The sequence below is a fragment of the Spermophilus citellus genome, assembly GCF_964194105.1.
Source record: "Spermophilus citellus genome assembly, chromosome: 4".
NCBI classification, from domain to species: Eukaryota; Metazoa; Chordata; class Mammalia; order Rodentia; family Sciuridae; genus Spermophilus; species Spermophilus citellus.
In genome coordinates this window covers 5,445,558-5,467,371 of record NC_138185.1, presented here as the reverse complement: position 1 = coordinate 5,467,371, position 21,814 = coordinate 5,445,558, and the positions used below count along the sequence as shown (strand labels likewise).

Here is a 21,814-nt window from a genome sequence, read left to right as displayed (position 1 = left end):
CACCGAAGGCCACGTGGACCCAGGAGCCCAGGTCACACTGGGGCTCCTGAGAGAAAGGTGCGATGCAACAGCCCCTGGAAGCATGAGGGATCCAGAATGTTCTTTGAAGGCGTCACGGAGACCAAGTCGACACGTCAGTCACCTTTGGTCAGTTCATTTAAGCAGGGTGGACTGTCCAACCCTCCCAGAGTCACCGTTTCACACGGTTGGTCCCACCGTCACCATGACCAGTACTCCCCCCTGCAGGGGACTCACGGGGAGGTCAGCGTCCTGGGCCCCAGCCCAGATCGACTGAGTCAGAACTTCCAGGGAGTCTGTGTTCTTGATAAGGTCTTATGGTGACAGGGACAAATGCCTGGGTCCCTAATCACACCTACAGAAGTTCTGTGGCACTGACGAGTGTCTATCTCTGTACGGAGTCACTGGAAATGCACAAGCACACGTGGAGCGGTGTTTGTGTTTTCCAGGTTTCAGTGACTCAGCTGTTCGTCTCACAGAAGAAGAAATGGTGCCTTCCTCAGGGTCCAGAGGCCATCTGCCCTGGCACAGTTTTAAACCTAGTCTGAAAGCACCTTCGTCTCTTGTTTAGAGATGACTGCAGACCACAGGGGAGTGCTGCCGGCGCCGGCTCTGAGCCCTTTGGCAGGAGAATTCCCTAGGAACTCCTAAGTGTACCGGAGGCTCTCGATGGCAGCTGGCAGCTGGTTTAACCAGGATCTTTGAAGCACCTACTATGTGCAGGGCTCTCAGCCTTAGGGATGCAGAGGTGAGCAGGATATGCTGCCCCTTTGAGAGGCCGTGGCCTGGGGAGAAACACCTGCCTCTCACTCATAGATGCAGCAGGTGTGTGGGGGGCGGGGACAGGGCAAGAGGGAACATTCACCCCCAGGATATCCTGGAAATCTTCAAAAAGATCTTTCCAGTGGCCTCTTGCCCAATCGGCCCCTGTGGGACTCAGAGGAGGGAATTCTGGTGGACACCATGTGAGGTGGGCTGTCTGAGCTCCCTGATTTAGGGGAAACTGAGAAAATAGCCGTGTGGGCCACGCTGACCTGGTGCACCCCGAATCCCGCTGCATTGGTCAGTCCGTTTGTTCCTTGGTAGAGGCCGGCCGTACCTGCAGGAGGAGACGGGGTACAGATTAGGCTTCTCATAATCAGAGAGAGAGGTGGAGGAGAAGGACGTGGTGGCCAGGTGGGTCTTGGAGGTCTGAGGCTGGGGCAGGATCAGAGCCTCCATTACCAAATCTCTCTGAACCTCAAAAGTGAGGAAGACAAATCACGTCCTTCTGCAGGGGGCACTGGGGACAGAAATGAGACACTGCACACAACACCGATTCCCTTGAGCCTCGAGGTTTGTCTTCTTATAAGTTATTTATTTTAGAAATCGTGGTTAAATGACCCAATATTCACCATCTCAGCCATTTTAAAGTGTGCAGCTGGGCGGCATGATAGACACGTGCGATCCTGGTGCCCGTCTCTGGGACCTTTTCCAACTTGTTCTGCACTGAACAGCTCCTCACCCCTGCCGTGCTGCTTCCTGACTGTCTGACTCGGCCAGGAACCTCGTCCAAGGGGACCCCACAGCGTTCATGACGGGCTCATTTCACTCTGCACAGTGTCTTTAAAGCTCATCTAATGATGCAGCCTGTGTTAGATTTCCTTCTCTTTTCAGGATAGAGAACATTCCATCGTGCGCATAGACCATAGTTCACTTATCGAATCATCTGTCGATGGACATTTGAGTCATTTCCAACTTTTGCCCTTGACTAACGCAGCTATGAGCATGGTGTCCAGGGGTCTCTTGGAGACCCTACCTTCAATTCTTTTGAATATAGACCCAGGAATGCAATTGCTGGGTCAAGGGTAGCTCTGCTTTTGATTTTGTCTTCCATAGATTGTCCCACTCCACGTTCCCACCACCAGTGCACGAGGTTCCAGTTCCTCATCTTTAGCAAAATTTATTTATTATCATTTTTAGAGCAGCCATCTCCATGAGTGTGAGGCAGTGATAATTTTGTCCTGAATGAATAAATGAAATGACGTCACCTCTCTGAGCTTTAGTTTCCCCATCTACGAAATGGGAATAAACTGTACCATCACTACTAGAAAGTGCTCTTCAGTGGATAAGTAAAAGGATTCACGAGTGGGGTAGTATTTAAGCCGGGATGGTCAGGGAAGGAGAATCTGAGGTGACATTTGAGCTGAGACACGATTGATAAGAGGCCAGGAATGGAAATATCTCAGGAGGAAGAATATTCATAAGCACTGAACGCAAAGGCCCTGTGGTAGGTGGGCATTAATTTGGAAGACCATAGAAATGGGAAAAGGGCTGATGGGGCAGGAGCCTGCAGCGAGAAGGGAGTGACCCAGCAGTGACCTGTGTGTCAGGCACCATGCTGAGCTCTTCATGGGGAAAGAGAGACATAGAAAGGTCCAGTGCCTGACCAAGGCCACATAGGTAGGGGTGACAGCAGCTGGGAGAGGCTCCCAGGCAGTGTGACTGGGGTCTGTTCTCAGCATTCTACACATGGCCTCTGTTGCATTTTAAAAACTTATTAGGGGGCTGGGGATGTGGCTCAAGCGGTAGCGCGCTCGCCTGGCATGCGTGCGGCCCGGGTTCGATCCCCAGCACCACATACCAACAAAGATGTTGTGTCCGCCGAGAACTAAGAAAAAAAAATAAATATTGAAACTCTCTCTCTCTCTCTCCCTCTCTCTCTCACTCTCTCTTTAAAAAAAAACTTATTAGGGTCTAATTTATACACTATAAAATCCCACCACTGTGTCTGTTCAATGACCTTTGAAGCACATTGGTAGAATTGTGCAACTGTCTCCATGATCTAGTTTCAAAGCATCTGTTACCCCAAAGTTCCCCTCTGCCTGTTCACAGCTAGTCCCCAGCCCCAGCATCAAGCTGCCACAGAAATGTTTCTGATTCTATAAAGAACTTTTTGGAAATTCATGTAAATGTGATGGTAGAATACATGTCTGCACCATTCACCCAGCGGGGGCTTAGTTCTCATCAATGTTACAGCCAGTGTCTGAGGTTCACTCTTTTTTTATCGCTGAATAGTTTTCCGTGGCGCATGCGCACAACGTCCAATGTTTACCTGCAATGGATGACGCAACAATAAACATCTGTGTACCAGGCTGGGTGTGTGTGCGTGTGTGTGTATGTGTATGTGTGTGTGTGTGTGTGTGTGTGCATGTGGGTGTGTGTGCGTGTGTGTGTATGTGTATGTGTGTGTGTGCGTGTGTGTATATGTGTGTGTGTGTGTGTGTGTGTGCGCGCATGTGTGTGAGTGTGTGAGTGGACTGTGGAGTTATGTGGTAGGTGTATGTTGGACATTGAAATAAGTGGCACACTGTTTCCCAGGGTGTCTGTGTCATTTTTCGGCCCTACTACCCAGGCTCCAGGGTTCTCGTTTCCAGGGTCTCCAGCCTCTGTATTCGGTCTTTTTGGTTGGAGCCATTTCAGTAGGTGCCTAGTGGTATCTCATGGTGACCGTAAGTAGCATTTCTCTAATGACTAATGATGTTGGATGATTTCCACGTGCTCATTAGCCTCTCAGTGAAATGTCCACTCACGGCTTTCACCTAGCTGGGCACAGTGGTGCACACCTGTGACAGATCGCAGGTTTTGGGAGGCTGAGGCGGAACTCAGTCCCCAAGTCTGAGACTAGCCTGGGCAACACAGTGAGATTCCGCTTAAAAAAGCCTTTTGCCCATTTTTAAAAAAGTCAGACTTGTCCTTTTATGAGTTGTATGAATTCTTTAAATATTCCGGAGTCAAGTTGTTCATTAGATATGATTCATAAAGTTATCTCCTAGCCTGCAGTTTATCTTTTTCAGCTTTTAACAATGTCTTTTGAACAACAGAAGCTTTTAAGTTCTCAGCTTTTTCAAGTCTCTTTTTACAGTTGTAGCTCTTATGTTTAGGTCCGTGATCCAACCTGAGGGAATCTTTGATGTGAGCACAGCTGGCCGGGCCTTCCTGAGCATCCCCACGAGCTGGTGGGCAGAGGACGATGGACACTTAAAAGAACTGCGACCACATCATATAAGAAGTTTCCAGAGCCTTGGGCTGTTTTTTCTGTGGTGGCTGGAATGGACACCAGGGGTCTTCCCAGGGACGGGAGAGGAGCAGGCAGAGGACAGACAGTAGGCAGCCGTGGACACCTCCAGGAATGTCCAGGGTGACAGATCATATGGGACAGAAGGGCTCAACCTGCTCTGCATTAGCATCTCCCAAGGAACCAAGCCAAGCCGACACCTGTCTGGAGAGGTCTAATGCACAGCAGGGTTGGGAATCAGGAGTCGCTGCTAGATCCTCTCATCCACATGGGAAGGCCGAGGCCCCCAAAGGGAAGGCAAGTGGCCCAGTCTGTGACTCAGAGCCTTGGTAGCAGAGACGGGCGGGAGCCAGCCTCCTGCCTTTCCTCGGCAGCACATCGAAGCACGAGTCCCACAGGGCACCGGGCCACGAGTTCCTTCCTCATTCAGCTGGGACTGCTGAGCGCCATCTGCACAAGCCCTGAACCAGGCGTTCGCACCACGTGCCACTTCACTGTCACACCAACCCCGGGACGGCGCAGTCACCAGCCCCAGTTCTCTTCAGAGAAAGGAGGGCTGCGGAATAGGACTTGCCAAGGTCCTAGAGCCGTTCACCTGTGAGGGTGGGATCCACTGTTTCTTCTCCGTTTATTCAAGTGAACACAGTGCGGCCCAGGGCAAGGCCATCCAAACGACAGTGGGCTCCGCTCCTGGCCCACGGAGGCCAGAAGGAAGGGGCGCAGGCTTCTCCCGAGCTTACAGAAAAGAGCCATCAACCGGAGTCCTACAGCCAGAGGAAATGTCCTTCAGGGTGAAGGAGCTGCCGGGCATCCTCAAGTAAGAACAATGGGGAGAAGCTGACCTCCCGGGAAGTTCTTGAAACAGGCAGGAAGTTAGTTTAGACAAATGTAAGGAGTCAAAACTTGGTGATAAGTCCTGCAGGACGGCTCCCCTCTGTGGGCTCGCCTGGCCACTCCCATATAGTTGGCTCCTCACCTCCAGTTTGCTGCCAAATCATAGGAAGTTTCAGCCGTGCCTTGTAACTGTACCCAGGACCTCCACTGTTCCACAGGCACACCTCTCAACGAACCTTACCCCTATACTGCAACGTGCTGGGAAGGAAGCCGAGGGGCTCTTGGGGACCGTTTTCCCAGGGAGTTTCAGGGCACAAACAAGGTCCCGAATGCTGACTGGGGAACAGGTGGGATCAGGGAGGGCTTCCTGGAGGACGGAGAGGGGCCAGCTGGGTGGGGAGCTGCCCAGACTGGGAACCCTGCCATGCCCGGGCCTTCTCTGCTGACCATCTGCTGGGCTACGGCAGATGGACATCAGGGACATTTTGAGCCTGTTGTGGCGGAGAACCTGACCTGGTTGATCAACTTTCCTGAGTTTCAGGTAAAAGCTGACTTTTGGCCCCTGGCTCAGTAAAACACTCTGAAGGAGTCACTCATTCACTCCCTCCCGCCAACGGCCACGTGTTTCCTGGTGAGTCCCCAGTGTCACCACATGGCACCACTGTCCTACATATGGGGTGGCGCCTGACATACGGAGAGGAGACAGACAACAAGCAGGAGAGCAGGTCCGTGAGGAGCGAGGACCATTCCAGACAGACCACAAGGCAGCGATGGCCGAGCACAGGCTGCTGTGCCCTGCGGACCCGCCCCACACCACAGGGCGCCCCACGTCCAGAGAGAATACAGAAACTGGGGCGAGGAGTAGACACCTCTAGAGTAACCACAGAGGAACGATAGGTCTGCCAAATCTCGTAACAACAAATCAAATTGCATTTTTGGATTTTGTTTTAAAATAATTTAAAAAATTAAAATAGTTCCAAATTTCCCATTTCTCAACCTGTTTTTCATTACTGCCAGCCTTCTCCAGGGATCGTTGTTGTTGTTGTTGTTGTTTTATATCAGGGATTGAACTCGGGGCACTCGACCACTGAGCCACCTCCCCAGCCCTATTCTGTATTTTATTGAGAGACAGAGTCTCACTGAGCTGCTTAGTGCCTCGCTGTTGCTGAGGCTGGCTTTGAACCCACGATCCTCCTGCCTCAGCCTCCCGAGCTGCTGGGATGACAGGCCTGCACCATGGCACCCAGCTCCGGGGATCATTTTTAGACATTTTTCTCCCTAACAACCCCTCCTTTCGTGAAAATTTAAGATTCAAGTTATACTCTTCGTCTGATTAGGTCCCGTGCATGCGTTTGTGCTTTAGATAGAACTGCGTAGACTGTAGTCCCTTCAGCAACCGCGGTCTCCCTGGCGGGGTGGGGTGGTTATTGCCTCCACCGAGAGCTCACGTCCTGGTGATTAGTTTTGACTGTACTTTGTGCTAAATGAGGGGAGAGCCGAGTACTCCACTTCAGTGAGAGCGAGAAGCACCAGGGGACGTTGCCTGGCGGTGGCCTCGGCACCTGGTGGTGGCAGCGGTGCTGGGGCATGATGCCCGGCGGGGGGGTCTCCTTGGGTGCCGCTGCCCACCCTCCAAGGAGGTACTTGTTGCTCAGTTTCCAGAGCCTCAGTGCTGGAGACCCTGGGACTCAGCCCAGGGCGCCAGAGCTGGACACTGCGACCCCCGCCCCGCTCGGTGGCCGGAATCCATGCAGAAAAGGGAAGAAAAGAAGGAGAGAGAGCGGGCGGGAAGGAGAAGAGAGGGGGCCTGGAAGTGGGGCGTGTGGGACTCCACGGGAAACCGCAGGCCAACTCCTTCAAAAGCCCCGAGAGCCCCCAGAATCACCCAGAATCACCAGGAAGACAGAAGACACCCATCGCAGCAGCCTAAGGCGGAAATGACCCGCATGACCGCTGACAGATGATGGCAAATGAGACGAGGACTGGGGGCCACCCCGAATCCCAGGATCTAGAACCCAAGCGCCCACGTATGACACTTTGAGAATCACATCACGCAGGCAGGCAGCCCCAGGCCACGCAGCCCGGTGGCCTCGCACACTCCCTCAGATGGGTCGAGCTCCGTGGCTGAGGTAGTGTCAGCTCAGCAGGTCCCTCCCAGGGTGTCTCATTATGTGTGTGACAATATTTCCAAAATCTGCAAAAAATCTAAATCCAAAGCGTCTCTGTCCCCAGCATTCTGGAAAAGGGACACCCGTCCTGCGTCTCCAGACAATGGAACGTCATCCAGGTATCAAGAGGAACCAGCGACACTGGCTGCGACGCGGACGACGCTTGGGCTGCGGGGCCCAGTGGTAGCCAATGTGAAGCCCCATGGAGTGACCCCCGTTAACTGAACACTGGAGTGGATCTCCCCGGGGACCACGGGTGGGGCTGCCAGGGCCGGGGAGGGCGGTCAGGAGCGACGGGTGCAGACTCTCCTTTGGGGTGATAAAAGGGTCCTAGAGCTACCCAGAGGGTGGCCACCCCTCACTGGGAAGGTACCTGACGCCTGTAAGTTATCTACTATAAAGTGGTCGATTTTATGTTCTGGGAATTTTATCAATTTAAAAACCTGAACCAACCTGGGCCCCTGCTGCCTCCCCATGTGGGGTCTCCAGGCCTGCAGCAGAGGGTGGGGCGCAGAGGGGCGCAGGAGGCCAGTGACCTCCTCTGCCTGCTGGCTGCACGCGAGACCCAGGGGAGACAGCACCTGAGTCCACGGGACCCTTGAAGCCCAGCCTGAGGCCAGGGGACAGCTCCCCACTCCTTCAGTGCCAGCCCTTCCCACCTCTCCCCGTCTCTCCTGTGACAATAGGAGCAGGTGGGCCGGCGTCTCCATAGAAGGCTCCTCCTTGGCGGGGACACAGGGCCTGGCACTCTGGGCTGGATGGACCCCTTATGAGACCTCCAAACAGTTCCTGCCCGGGGAGCTGCTTGAAACTGGCGTGAGATTCCGGGTCTTTCAAAATATCGGTTGGAAAAGATGGTCCCTCCCTGGTCCCGGGGACACACGGTGCAGAGGCTGGGACACGAGTGTGTCACCCGACCCGCTCCTGGCACATGACCCTGAGTCTGGAGGTGACCACATGAAAGAGCGGCCGCCGCTTGAGACTGAGGGTGCCTCCCTGGCCCCTGCTGTGCCGTCCAAGAGGCCACGTGGGAGTGGACGGCTGCATTCCAGGTCCCGCGTGCCTGGTGCCTCAGGTTAAAGGCCCCACCTGCGGGGACATGTTTCGCGGAGGCAGCTGTGACTGGGAATCTCTGTCCTGCTTCTCTGCTGAGGAAACCCTCTGGGTGGCCCCAGGTGGTCCCCGAAGTCCCTCCTCTGTCCTCTACCAGCTGTTTCTGCATTCCGTGACCGCGTGTGGCGGGGTCAGCAGGCTGAGGCCGAGGGGCGAAGGCCAGCGGGTCAGGGTGGTGCTTGCTGGTGTCACTGACGGTCCCCTTGTGGGCCGCGGACCCTGGGCTGGGCTGCAGGGTGGTAGCAGGAGAAGGAGCCGACACGAGTCGTCCCAGCTCCCGTGTCCCAGGGCGTGGGCCCCGGCGCCTGGGAGGAGAGGGCGTGGGCAAGGCTGCTGACCAACTGACCAGCCTTGTGGGAACGGAGGCCAGTGACACGCGGTCAGCACACTGTCACGCCACAGGCGATTCTCTGGGAGAGTCGACCACTCCACACACGGCGGCCACAAGGAGACAGAGGAGACCACTGGCCCAGGGATACCTAGTGGCCGCAGAGGCCCAGCAGACAGGAGCCCTGCGTGCCCCCCCCCAGTGCCCAGGAGGAACTGCAGAGGGGAAGGGGGTGAAGGGGCACCAGGGAGTTGGGGCAGGCGGGCGGGCGGGGTGCAGAGTGAGCAGGAGCTGGGCCCTTCCACCCTGCACCCAGGAGGCCTCTCAGGCCAGCAGGAGACGGGAGGGAAGGAGGGAGGGAGGGAGGGAGGACAGACGTGGGGCAGACACTGTGATCAGTGGCTTCAGTGTTGTGGAGCAAGAGGGAGTGGTGGGGACTGGGGCCAACCGGCATGGACCGGCTCAGCCTAAGCAGCAGTAGTTGGTGGCAGACACCGCTTGGCTGCCCAGCAGGCATCACCAAACCCTTTGTCCTTAGCTTCTCCTTACAGAGGGCAACAGAGACAGCTTGCTTTCCTGACCTAGTGTTTTCCTGTCCTCCCTGTACCTGGCTCCTCCCCTGAATCATGAGAGGATGTGGTGGTTGGAGTTACAGCAGCCATCTTGGGACGTGAGGCCGTGAGCATAAAAGCTTAAAGCCCCACATGCTGAGGCTGAGGCATGGAAAGATGAAAAGAAACCAGTCTTCAAAGATATAATTGAGCTGCGGAGCTAACCCTGGGGACCAGATGGCTTGCTAAATGCACACTAAATGTGATTATGGTTTAAGGCGATGTCAGTTGGGCTTTTTAAGTAAACTGCCCAGGGCATTCCTAAAGATTCAAGGCTCCCGTCGGGCTCTGCAGTGGGGGCGTGTGAATCCATGTGGCCGGAGCGCCTGACTTTTCAGAAGACAGAAATCTGGAACTGTATGAGAGCCGTCTCAGTTTTTTGAAATGCAGGCAACAAACACAAATGAGTTGGACCCCAAACCAAACCAAACAAACCAACCAAAGCACATCTGCAGGGTGGGCGTGACCCCCCAGGGGACAGAACAGTGAGAGTCCTCTGCCCGCAGGTGGCCAAGACACAGCCAGGAAGCGCTCCTGACCTGAGCAGAAGCAGCCTGGGCCCCACAAACACGTCAGCGTCAGGTCAGAGTCCAGAGCTGGGCCCGGGATTCTGGAGCCCTGGGGAAGGGTCCAGAGACCAGGATGAGGCTGGCCTCCCCGGAGAGTGGAGGCTGGGAGCAACTTAGTGCTGACGGCGTGGACCTGGGCTTGCAGGCTGAGGCTCAGACCAACTGCGCCAGGGATTGGTGACGTCCCTGTAGCTGTGCGTCCCCCCAGGTCAGGAACCCTGTGTGGACAGCCGCCACAGCCAGCCCACCCTGCTGCCCCACACTGGGGTGCTAACGGGAAGTTCATTCAGTGCGTGGCACTTTTTCCACGTCAGTCCCACCCAGATCTCCTCTTTTCGTGGCTGGTTTCCTCTCACTCTCCATCCCTCCACTGGCAAGAATTCTGGTGTCTGATGCTGTATTAGTTTGTTTATCATAGAATGAAATACCTGAGGTCGGCTGACTTTACCAAGAAAAGAGGTTTATGTAGCTAGGAAACAGCTTCCTGAGCTGAGAAAGGGAAGAAAAGACAAAAGGCTTGTGGAGGTCACAGACCTGAGCCTGAAAGCCCAAGACCAGGCTGCCGCTGACCTGGCCCTGGCAAGGCCCCCGGGACAGATGGCTTCATGGCAGCAGCCAGGGGTCACGTCTCCATGCAGGAGGCCATCACGGGGTGGGACCCGCTGCACGTCTCACCACAGCCCTCTGAGGAGAGCTCACCTCAGCAGCCCCCGGGAACTATCTTAATTCCTCCTGAGGCAGAGCCCCCAAGGGTCCTGTGTCTTAAGGGTCCACCCTGGGGACAAAGCTGTCAACCCATGAATCCTCCCGGGGGACAAACCACATCTGAACGGAGACAGACGCAGTCTCTGTTTCTATTGCTCTTGGGAAACCTGCGCTCGCCTTCTGGGTGGGGGTTGATCCCTGTGAAGCCCGTGGGTCCATTTCACGTGGCCTCTGGGTTTTCCACCTGCGTTCAGTGGCCGAGGCCCTCTGAGCTGCTGTGTCTCCTGGTCTGCTGTCGGGCCCTGTCTTCATGAGCCTCCCGCTCACCCCCGGAGGATGCCAGGGTGGCCTCCTGCTCTCCGGCCGCAGGCTGCAGTGACCCTCCTCCTTCCGGTCCCTCCTCTGTGTGAGCAGGTGTCCTTGGGATTCGGCCCCAGGAGAGGGACTCTGGGTCCAAGGCAATCAGGCCTGGCTTCCCCCAGGCCTGGAGGGAGCCCCTGCAGGGCGGCCTGCTCCTTCTGCCATCCCTGGAAGGACTCAGGTGACCACAGGTGACGCCTCCTGTGTCCTCATTCACGTTTGGCTCCTGGTGACTCTGAACACCCCCTCTTGGGCTTGCTGCCCTCCTGACGTCCTCCTCTTTTTAGGTGGTGACAGTCACGATGGCGATCCCTTCACTGGCCCAAGCCCAGCTCTCACGGAATCCGCCCCCGGGGAGCCTCTGCTCTTCCCGTGGACGTCGCCGGGCGGTCGGTCCTGGCTCCGCGCATGACACAGGTCTTCTCGAGGCCCATCAGTTTACCCGCATTGTCTGTCACCCTCCTGGGGACCCAGGAAGCAGGTCCTCCTGGGAAGCCATGGAGCAGGGTTCCCAGCCCCACCCCGCAGCCCAGGGGCTCGGCCAGCAGCGGGGCGGCTTCCTGGGTCACCTCCTGGATCTGCTCGCGGCCTGGGTTCCCCCCCAGCACCACAAACAGCAGCAAAACAACCGATTCCCCAGAGCCAAGGGACCTCTGTGTGGGTCCACGGGGACACCCAGGGGCATCTCCCCCGAACTTACTGATGCCACCATTAAAGTACCGTTAAAATACGAGTGTGGGTCTAGAGCGGTGGTGGGGTGACCTAGAAGGAGTGGACACCAAACAGTCAGCAGATAACACCAAAATGGGAAAGCAGAAGCAGGATGAGGGGGCCCTGCCCCAGGCCAGGTTCAGGCAGGGATGGGCGCATCCCCCGGGGGCCTGTGGCTCCGGTTCTTTCCTTTACCCAGAATGCAGTGGGGCGGAGAGCGGGAGCTGGGAGGCCCAGTTAGGAGGTGCGCCACCTCCTCCACGGCCCTCATCGTCCCCTGCCACTCGCTCCCCTCCATCCCATCAACGTTGGCTGAGGGCCTACTACGCGCCCAGCAGGCAGCGCCTGAGAGTGCTGGTGCTGACTTCCTGGGTGTCAGAGCCTGGAGGAGCCGAGAGTCCACACGGGATGGACGCGTTCGCCCGTGTCTGAGTATCAATGACCACCGTGGAGACGTCACAAGTCACCACGGATCGCGAGTTCAAAGCCGGCCTCAGCCACTGAGGGGCCCTCAGCAGCTCGGGGAGACCCTATCTCTAATCAAACACAACACAGGGCTGGGGCTGGGGCCCAGGGGACAAGGGCCCCCGAGTTCAACCCCGGGGACCAGAAAGCATCCCGGGAAGGTTCAAAAAGAGCCCCCTGTGGGGCCCAGACCCCAGCACCCGAGCGGAAACAAAGCTTCGAGATTGGCCCTCAGCTCTGGGCCAACAGGGACCAGGTGGCCCGTGTGCCAGGGAGGGGGGCGTCCTGGCGGTCTGGCTGAGGCTGAGGTGTCTCCACGTTTGCCGTCTTGAAAGCCCCCAGAGCCACGCGGGGCCTGCACCTCTGACCTGGCTCGCCGTGGGCAGCCCGCATCTGGGTTTGGTCAGGCGGGCTGTGGATGTCACAGTGGCCTCACTCACAGGGAGCGTAGACCGTATTTAACTGGCCATAAAACAGCCCACATTCCTGAGAAGCCGATTCGGAGGGCGGTCCTGTCACCGTGTCTCTGACTCTGGGTGGGGGGCCCAGGAGCCGCGGGCTGCAGGGGACAAGCCGTATCCACAGCCAGCCCCAAGCAGGGCCTAGAGGGCAGTGCCAGGTGATCGGGCCCACGGCAGGCCGGTGAGGCTCCTCCCGCCACCCAGGGACAGAACACACATATCTGTTGGTTCCGTAGAGACGTGGATGCCAGAAACAGGCCCCAGACGCCGTGTTGCCCTGTGGTTCACCAGGGAGCATCGAGCGTCTCCAGGGACGGGCTCCCTCAAGCCCCAGACGTCACCAAGGAACCCCTCAGTGACCCTCAGGTCCAGCCAGGCGGAGGGGTCCAACACGTTGCGGTGATGCCGGTGGGGACCTGGGCGGGACCGCCCACTCCACAGACTCCTGCTCCAAGTCAGGGACAAGGGACCTCTCTGGCCCTCTCCTGGTCCCCCTGCTCCTCCCAGCTCACGTTACCTGGCTGTGACCGTCCTTTCTTTGGTGGCCCTACACTCCTGCCATCATCTTGCAGAAGCAGGGGCACCGCTATCTCCTTCCACCCAACCAGGCTCCAGGGACCTGTCCTCCTGTCCCCTGGCAAGGCCCAGTTCCCAGGAGAGTAGGAGGTTCCTAAGAAATGACAATAAGAGAGCAGCTGTTTGTCGTTGGCCTATTTCCACCTCCAGCACAGCCCTGGGCACGGGGCAGACGTCCGGTGCCCACTTACCAAAGGAGGAAGTGAAGGAGTGAATGAGCTAACATCGTCACCAAGTGCCGAGCAGCTGGCCTGAGCCAGGCGCTGTGAGCCCCTGGCTGCTTCGCCTAGTCCACCCTCCATCCCACAAGGACATCAGCAGGGCAAGGTGAGGCAGGAGACCATCAATCACTTCACTGACACTCCTGAGCACCTACTGTGTGCCTTCACCACTTCCTGAGCACCTACTGTGTGCCTTCACCACTTCCTGAGCACCTACTGTGCACCTTCACCAACGTTTCCTGAGCACCTACTGTGTGCCAGTCTGACCAAGTCCTGGGGGCCACAGGAGTGGACAGAACCATGAGGAGCCCTGCTCAGTGGAGCGGACACCCTGGTCCCGGGGCTGGAGGGGAATGTGGTGACGTGTCCTGTGGTGAGACGGGCTGGGCCATGGGGGGCAAGGAAGGGCCTGTGGGGTTGTCAGGGTACGGTGGGGTTGTCCACATCTGAGCCAGGATTCCCAGGACATGAGAACTTGGTGGCAACTTGCGACCTTTAACTGTGGGGCTGTGGGCAGCAGAGCTGGGGCCTGGAGCCAGGCGGTCACCCTGGGCTGGCCGGTCTGCACCTCCATTTTGTCCAACCTGCTCTCCTTTCTACCCTGGAGACTTCTGAGCAGCTTCAGTGGGAGTCTGGCTCCATGTAGCTGCAGGCCTCTCTAGGGAGGAGGGGACGCAGGTGTCCCCTACACGGCACGAGCTCCTGCTCCCAGCCGCAGGCGCCTGGTTGGTTTGGACGGTCATGGGGTGCCAGTCACATGCCCACGGGGACGCTGCAGGGGCAGAGCCCGTAGGACAGCAGCCCTCTGCCAGGGCGTCGCCTGGGACAAGCAGCGGCCAACATCTGGCTAGTGGCAGGGTGGCCGTCCAAAGAGCCAAGATCCGTCTCTGGTCTACAGTTTCCTGCAGTAAAGACGACCTTCTCCAAATTGATACTTTTTCAAAGAGAGGGGTCAAGGGCTCACCAAAGTGACCTCCCGCGGCAATCCTCCGACGCCTCTGAGGATCGCAAATCTCTCCGACCGCCTGGCGGGGAGGGGGGAGGAGCTCGTAAAATGCCCCAGGACTCCTCTCCTCTGCGCCCGCCAAGCTGCTCCACCAACTGTTTGCCGTTAGGAATCCGGTTCCTTCCGCAGCCCTGTAAATTCCAAGGGGGTCCCTCTAATGCACCCCAGGAAGATGCGGGAATCACTTAGGCGAGAGCCCCGCTCCGTTAAGATGTCGTCCCCTTCCAGATCAAAGCCCCTTGTCCCCGTCCTAGCAGCCATAATTCACTCCTTGCCCTCAGACCTCACGTGGCTTTTAAGGTTTGATGCTCTGAGCAGCTGGACGCTGGCTTTCATCTTGGCAGGGCCTGCTCCCCACCTCGGTCATCCGCCCCATGCGGCACAGGTCAAGTCGTCACCAAAGCCCTGCGTTGGGGCGCCCTGCCCACGCCTGCCTTGGCAGCGGGGTTTAAAGGTTCCCTGAAATTCCAGGGGCGTCCCACTTCCTGAGCGCTTCACAGGGACCGGTCAGCAGAAGGGACAGGTAAGGCCCGCTGAGGTTTCCTGCTGTTTTTTTTTTTTACATTTGGTCCCCTCTCTGTACAAGGCAGCAGGTACAGGGAGGGGACAGGCGCTGCCCATTGAGCTTTGGCACTAGTGACGGCGTCTCCGTGCCGCAGCCCTGGCAGGATGTACCAGCTGAGGGTCCAACCTCACCTGTGCGGCCTCCTTGACCACCACCAGTTTGCACAACCAGCAGCTGACCCCAGGGGACATCAGACACACTCAAGTGAAGGGCCAGTCCCCAAACACGTGGCCGGCATTCACCCAAAGCATTGAGGTCAGGGGAGCCTAGGAGGCCCAGCGGCTCACAGCAGAGGGGAACCTCGGTGGACCCGGGAACAGGAAGTGGACCCGGGAACAGGAAGTGGACCCGGGAACAGGAAGTGGGCCCTGGTGGGGAAGCTGCTGCAATCCGCAGGAAGCCTGCAGTTGGGTCAGCTGGTGTCAGCTCCGGGTTCCTCCGGCCTCTGCCCGCGGGTCGTGGAGGATCCGCCTTAGGGGAGGTTGGAGGGGGCTCTCCGCGTGTCCTTGGGTGTCTTCTGCCGCTCTGTTTTTCCGTCAGGATGACGACGCCACAGCGCAGGGTCAACCCGCGGGGTCCCCACCCGGCCCCAGACCTGTCTCAATGACAGAGGGAGGACGCTCTGAATCAACCCTCCCTGGGCGGTGGGTGTGGTGGGCAGAGCGTGCCCTGCGCCCCAGGAGAGTCTACCCCGCAGCCCCTGACGGTGAGGGTGGATGGCAGACAGGACGGCAGGCTGCGGAGAGGCCGAGGTGGCCCATCAGCTGACCTGAACTAGGCCGTCACCTGGCCCCTGACAGGACCCAATTCCATCCCCCAATTCCATCCCATCATCCTGCAGGTGGGAGAGGGAGGCAGAGTCAGCATGGCGGGCAGCTGCGGGGCCGTCCACTGTGGCTGGCTCAGAAGAGGCAGGGGCAGATTCTTCCGGAACCCTGGAGGACCACAGCCTGCGAACACCCTGACCCCAGCCCAGGGAGACCCTGTCCTTCTCCTGACAGGTGGCATTGTGGTCACTTGGGACAGCAGGTCTTGGGACTGAGGTACAGGGACACTCTGCCCCCTCCCCCCCATGGGGCTGCCTGGACCCAGCTCCGTTCTGTCCCCACACCACGGCTCCTGCCCTGTTTGCCGGCTGCAATGACCTCCTGGGGAGGTGGGGCTCCCCTCACCCACATCTGACAAATGGGGACCCTGAGGCCAGTGAGTGGTGCCGCTCGCTGTCACCAGCTGACAGGTGGCGGGGGATGGAGTGGGGTGGGCCGGTATGCAGGCCAGGTTCTGAACCCCGGCACTTGGCCATGGTGCCGAGACCAGAACTCTCAGGAGGGGCAATGACAGCAGGAAGCTTTGCGTTAGGCCACAAAGGGGAGGCTCCCATCTGTGCCCGTGAGCCCCCCCCCCCCCGCTGGGCCCAGGGCGGGGGGCAGGACGCCCACTCCTCAGGACACTCACCAGGTCGCCCGCCCATCCTGAACCAAGTGGGAAGGTTGTTTGGAAACGCTAGAGTCAGGAAGCAGGTGTCTGTGGAGCCCCGCCAGCCAAGCCCGCACCCCTCCTGGCCCTGCTGCTGGGACGGCCACCATGACCCTGCGTGCTGGCACCCCCGGTGACCAGGAATGACTCCCCGCTGCACAGTCACGCGGGGTCCTAAAGCAACGCACGCCACAGCCTGTCTTCTTTTAAAATGTGACCCTCTGCTCCTCCCGGAGCTTCCGCACGGACTTTGACTCTCTAAGTAGCACGCAGCAATGTCACCGCTACTTTGGAGATTTTGGGGGCACTTAGCTTTTATAGCGGGGCGGTCACCTGCTGGCCTGTCCTCATCCGGCCTGGAAACCCCTGGCTTCCCTCTGGAGCCTCGGTTTTCTCCTCTGTCAAGTGGCAGCCAGTCACTACCAGCAGGGAGTGAGGACCGAGTGGTCAGAGGTAGGCCAAGGGCTGGGCCCGGCCCCTGGAGGCCCTCGGTCAGGGCCAGCCCTGTCCCTGGTCTCTGATCACTCGACACCTGCCACTAAGTTAGCCGCCCATTCCTGGTGGCTGTGATGACGCTGACCATCACTAGGTACTGGTTAGGGGACGCTATTCGGCGTCACTGCCTCCGGGCTGCCACAGAGGAGGACGTGGGGGCAGAGACTCCACAGAGACATCTGTTATGCATGTCCCCCGGGGAGGGGTCTGGGCGGTGGTGGACAAAAGGGGCTGGTTTTAAAACAACAAAGCCAATTTGGCACGGTCTGCCTGGTGTCGTGCGATCTTTGAAAGAGATATTGTGTGATGGGGAGGGGGAGGCGGGAAGGGGTCGTATTTATACTGTAAAGGGGGGCCCTGACCTTTGCTGGCAGCAGCCTCTCCCTCTGAACTTGCTGGGGTCCGGCCCTGCCGAGCCGCCACAGCCTCAGACTGAGACTAATGCGAGCCAGCTGACTGCGAGGCCCCTTTGCTGGGGGTTTCAATTCTCGCTAAGCCCGGGAGTCTTGGGAGGCGCCTCGGGACGGAGCACAGTTCTTTGCACGGAACCTGTGGCTGCTCAGCCAGGGACCCGATAAGGTGATGCTATGGGGTGACCTGTGTTTCCTGAAAAGATGGGGTCAACTCCTAGCGGCCCTGTCCCTGTGTGTGACCTCATTTGGAAACAGGGTCTTCCCAGATGTAAAGACGCTAAGCTGAGGCCGCACTGGATTAGGGGGTCCTTACAAGAAGACGGGGACTGGACACCAACAGCCAGGGGGTCCCAGGGGATACTGGGGCAGATACTGGAAGGCCTGGTCTGCAGGCCCGGGAAGGCCGTGGCTGGCCTCCACCCGAAGCCAGCGGAGAGGCATGGGGGAGCTCTCCTAGGAGTGTCCAGGAGGAGCCAACCCTGCCCACACCTGATTCCCATCCTGGCCTCCAGGACCGTGAGACTTGTATCCTTTTGGGCCACCCAGATCCCGGCCACGGGGCGGGGAACCCAAGAACGCCGACACAGGGCCCCGCACACTTGCTGGCGCTCACCGACTTCCTTCCGACTTTGGCAGGACAGGGCCATGGACTCCGGGATGGCCTGGCCTCCGACTGCAAGACTGAGGCTGCCTCCTGCCCCTGCCTCTGGGGCGCTAGGTCACCCCGGCACGTCCCCTTGCTCTGTGGGGAAGATGTTGAGCTGGACCCGGGTCCGGGCTTCCTCGTCCCCTGCCCCTTCCCACTCCTGCCAGAGCGTCAGCCCCCACATTGTCTCTCTATTTTCTCACATCAGCTTCCAGTGGTCTCGCGTGTTTGGTGCAGGGTCGCTTTATCCCAGGCCGTAAATCTGTGAAAACAGATATTCCCAGAGACACGGAAGGCCTGCAGGCGCCCAGGGCCACGTCCTGCTCACTTTATCCCTGAACTGTGGAAAGTGGAAGAGGACAGAAAGGGCAGTGGCCTCCTCACCATGAGAGCAGCTTCTGGTGCCACTGTCACCTCCGGCGTAAACTAATCTCTTGTGCTAATGACAGTCAGGAGAGGTGACGGTGTGCTGTGGTGACAAACATCCCCCATACCTCAGTGGCCTGTGTCTGTTGGCTGGAGTGTCACAGTCGGGGCAGTGCCCCCGCCCACCTGAACACTGTCGGAGACGTAAGGAGCTCCCGGGGGTCTCACATCATCCCTGGACTTCTCGGAAGTGCCCCGGCCATTCCACTCTCAGCTCTCTGGGCAGAGTGGACCAGGGGCCTCTGTTCCCTTCCCTGCCCTCAGGAAGGGCAAGACATGCAATCCTGCCCCCGGGTCATCTGGTGTGGTTCGATATTGGCACTGATGGCGGTCACGCGACTTGGCCGATCCTAGGTGGACCGAGACAAACCCCTATCAGGAGCTGGCAGACTATGGCAGGTGGTGGCCGCCTGTTTTGGTCAGTGAAGTTTCACTAGAACATGACCAGGAGGTGGACTCCAGGGTGGCCTGGGCAGCACTCCGGGCTGAGTGGCAGAGTGGAGTCAGGACCCGGGACCACCGCCTTCAGAGCCCACAGCCTCTCCTGCCTGGACCTTTGTAGCCAAGGCCTGCTGCCCTGAGCTTGAGCTAGACGGCGCCTTGCCTGGAGCGCGTCCTGGGGCCCCAGGACACAGACTCAGGCACCTGCTACTTCTTTGCCCCTCAGAGATCAAAAACATGCCCTGGCCCTGAGTTCTCGGCCCACATCAGGATGTAAACACGTCTCTCAGTTTGGACTGTGACCTGCGAGGCCGAGAGCCACTGACTTCTGTCCCATCTCACATTGCAGAGGGGACGCCGAGAGCCACTGACTTCTGTCCCATCTCACATTGCAGAGGGGACGCCGAGAGCCACTGACTTCTGTCCCGTCTCACATTACAGAGGGGACGCCGAGAGCCACTGACTTCTGTCCCACCTCACGTTACAGAGGGGACGCCGAGAGCCACTGACTTCTGTCCCACCTCACGTTACAGAGGGGACGCCGAGAGCCACTGACTTCTGTCCCGTCTCACATTGCAGAGGGGACGCTGAGAGCCACTGACTTCTGTCCCGTCTCACATTGCAGAGGGGACGCCGAGAGCCACTGACTTCTGTCCCGTCTCACATTACAGAGGGGACGCCGAGAGCCACTGACTTCTGTCCCACCTCACATTGCAGAGGGGACGCCGAGAGCCACTGACTTCTGTCCCACCTCACATTACAGAGGGGACGCCGAGAGCCACTGACTTCTGTCCCACCTCACATTGCAGAGGGGACGCCGAGAGCCACTGACTTCTGTCCCACCTCACGTTACAGAGGGGACGCCGAGAGCCACTGACTTCTGTCCCACCTCACATTGCAGAGGGGATGCCGAGAGCCACTGACTTCTGTCCCGTCTCACATTGCAGAGGGGACGCCGAGAGCCACTGACTTCTGTCCCGTCTCACATTGCAGAGGGGACGCTAAGTCCCAGAGAGAAGGCGTGTCCCCCTGCACTGTCCTGTGCTGGGAAAGCCCAGAGGAGCCTTGCTGCCCTTTACCACCTGCCCCACCCGTCCAGCCAGGGCTGTGAATTCCCCAGGTCAGTGGGTGGTGGACTGGGCTCAGTCCCAGGTGCCCGGCTTTCCCCGTGCAGCCCTGGGAAGCCAGACCAGAGACAAGCTGTGTGTGTGTGTAAACTGACTGAAGGACCCGCAGGACACGGGTGCAGAGGACCAAGTCATAAGACAACAAGCACGGCAAGGCGCCACTGGTGTTTGTAAAACCCCAGAGTTTCCTACTGGTGGGAGAGAAACACACACGCACACACACACACATACACGTAAATACGTAGAGAAAGTTCTGGAAAGACACTGTTATCACTTATGTGATTTAAAATGGATGACAGAAAATAAGGAGCAGTATAGGAGGCAGGTGGATTTGGGTCTGCAGGACGCGGTGGCCCTCTGGGGCACACAGAGCTGCTGAGGATGAAATACCCCTGAGCCTCGGGAACTCCCTGCGGTTTCCTGGCTCAGGGTGGGACGCTCGGGCCTGGGGCAGCCGGGTCTGGCTGGTTCCCAGTTAGCATCCAACTTCCAGGAGCAGGTGAAATCCGATTTGTTCTAAAGATGCAAACTGCGCTGCCGTGGCCTCTTCTGGGTGGAGATGGAGGGGCTGTGGCTGCTGGTCTCCCTCCCCGTGAGGAGGCCCTGCCCTGTGAGGCCCTGCTCCCCCCCAGGCTGTGCCCCCCCTTATTCCATGGAGACAGAAATAAGGAATGGGCCTTAGGTCCTTCAGGAGGGAAGGTGAGCTGGATGGTTCTGGAACTTTCCAATGGGGTGACCAGGGCCTGCAGGGTAGACCCAGGCCTGGACCCAGAACCACGCTCTACGAGGGCCTGGCCTGAGGAGGTGGGCGGAGAGAAAGCACCTCTGCTGTCCCCCACAGTCACCAGGTCTCTAGGGTGCAAAACGGACCACCTCCCTGTTTTAAAACCCCCCAAGCTGCCTAGGAGGCGCCCGGGAGAGTCCCAGGCCTTTGATGCCCGCCTGGCCTGCCTGGCCTCCTCTGACCCCACCTCTCCAGCACCCCCTCTCCTACCTCCCTGCTGGGAGCGCTCCCGGACTCACTGGCTCCAGGTCACCTCCCAGCTCCTCTGGTCCCCTCCCTGTTTATGGCCTTGGATGCTCAGGACACCTTCACGTGCCGAGCCGTGACTCCCAACGCGACTGTGTTTGCAGACAGGGGCTTTCAGGAGATCAAGGTCAGATGAGGTCACAGGGTCATCAAGACACTCTCCTTGTAAGAAGAGACACCAGAGACTATTCACCAGGCACCCAGAGGACAGGCCACTGTGACTGACAGCCAGGAGGTGGGCAGTCACAGCCAGCAAGAGAGCCCTCCCTGCCGGACTCCGCCGGCACCTCAGTCTGCGGCTCTCGTCTCCAGATCTGCGAGGAAACAAGATTCTGTCTCTTAGGCCTCCAGTCTGCCGTCCCAGTGTCCTCTCCCTGGGACGTGAGAGCCACCCAGGCCCAGGACTGCTCAGCCTGCCCCTGGCCTGTCACCTGGGACGGGCCGTGCTCACGACTGCTCGCTGAGTGAATGATGACGGTCCCCCCCCACAGCCACCTGCCTACCTCAACTGTCACCGTGCAAACCAGCAATGGTGTGGGCACCCTGCCTGGAAATCCATGGGTATACTTTGGGGACACTACGGCATCCAGTGGGCAGGTGACAAGGGCCATGTTGTATTGCCACTCGGGTTAGTCCAGCAAACTGAAGCTGGTCTCAGGTCCCATCTGACTTTCGAGCGTCCCACCAGACCCTCACGCCAGTGGAGTCCTGGTCACGATCCTAGGATGCGGGGATGTGTCCAGGCCACCACTCACTCTTGTAGTGACAGCCCTGCCCTTCATTTGTGGACCCATCACGCCTGCCCTCAGTGACAAGGGCAGGGTTACAAATGCTTGGGACAGAGGCTCAAGGCCATCAAAGTCTGAGGCGCTTTCTGTCTGGTTCCTTACAGTGAAGCTCGCCGACCTCGTCCCAGCACGTCAGCGCCTCGGGCACCTGGTTAACACGCGGGACGTTTTTCCAGGGCTTTGACCCACGTGGTCGGTGTAAGA

General features: G+C 58.5%; 1 protein-coding gene across 1 annotated transcript in view; it reads right to left on the bottom strand.

Moving 5' to 3' along the window:
- EYA2 (EYA transcriptional coactivator and phosphatase 2) overlaps positions 1–21,814 on the bottom strand; it is a 113,136-nt gene that overhangs the window by 65,946 nt on the left and 25,376 nt on the right. Inside the window, exon 5 of the mRNA XM_081291096.1 lies at positions 1,053–1,117. Coding sequence (XP_081147222.1) covers positions 1,053–1,117 — 65 coding nt within the window. The remainder of the gene's footprint in view (positions 1–1,052; positions 1,118–21,814) is intronic.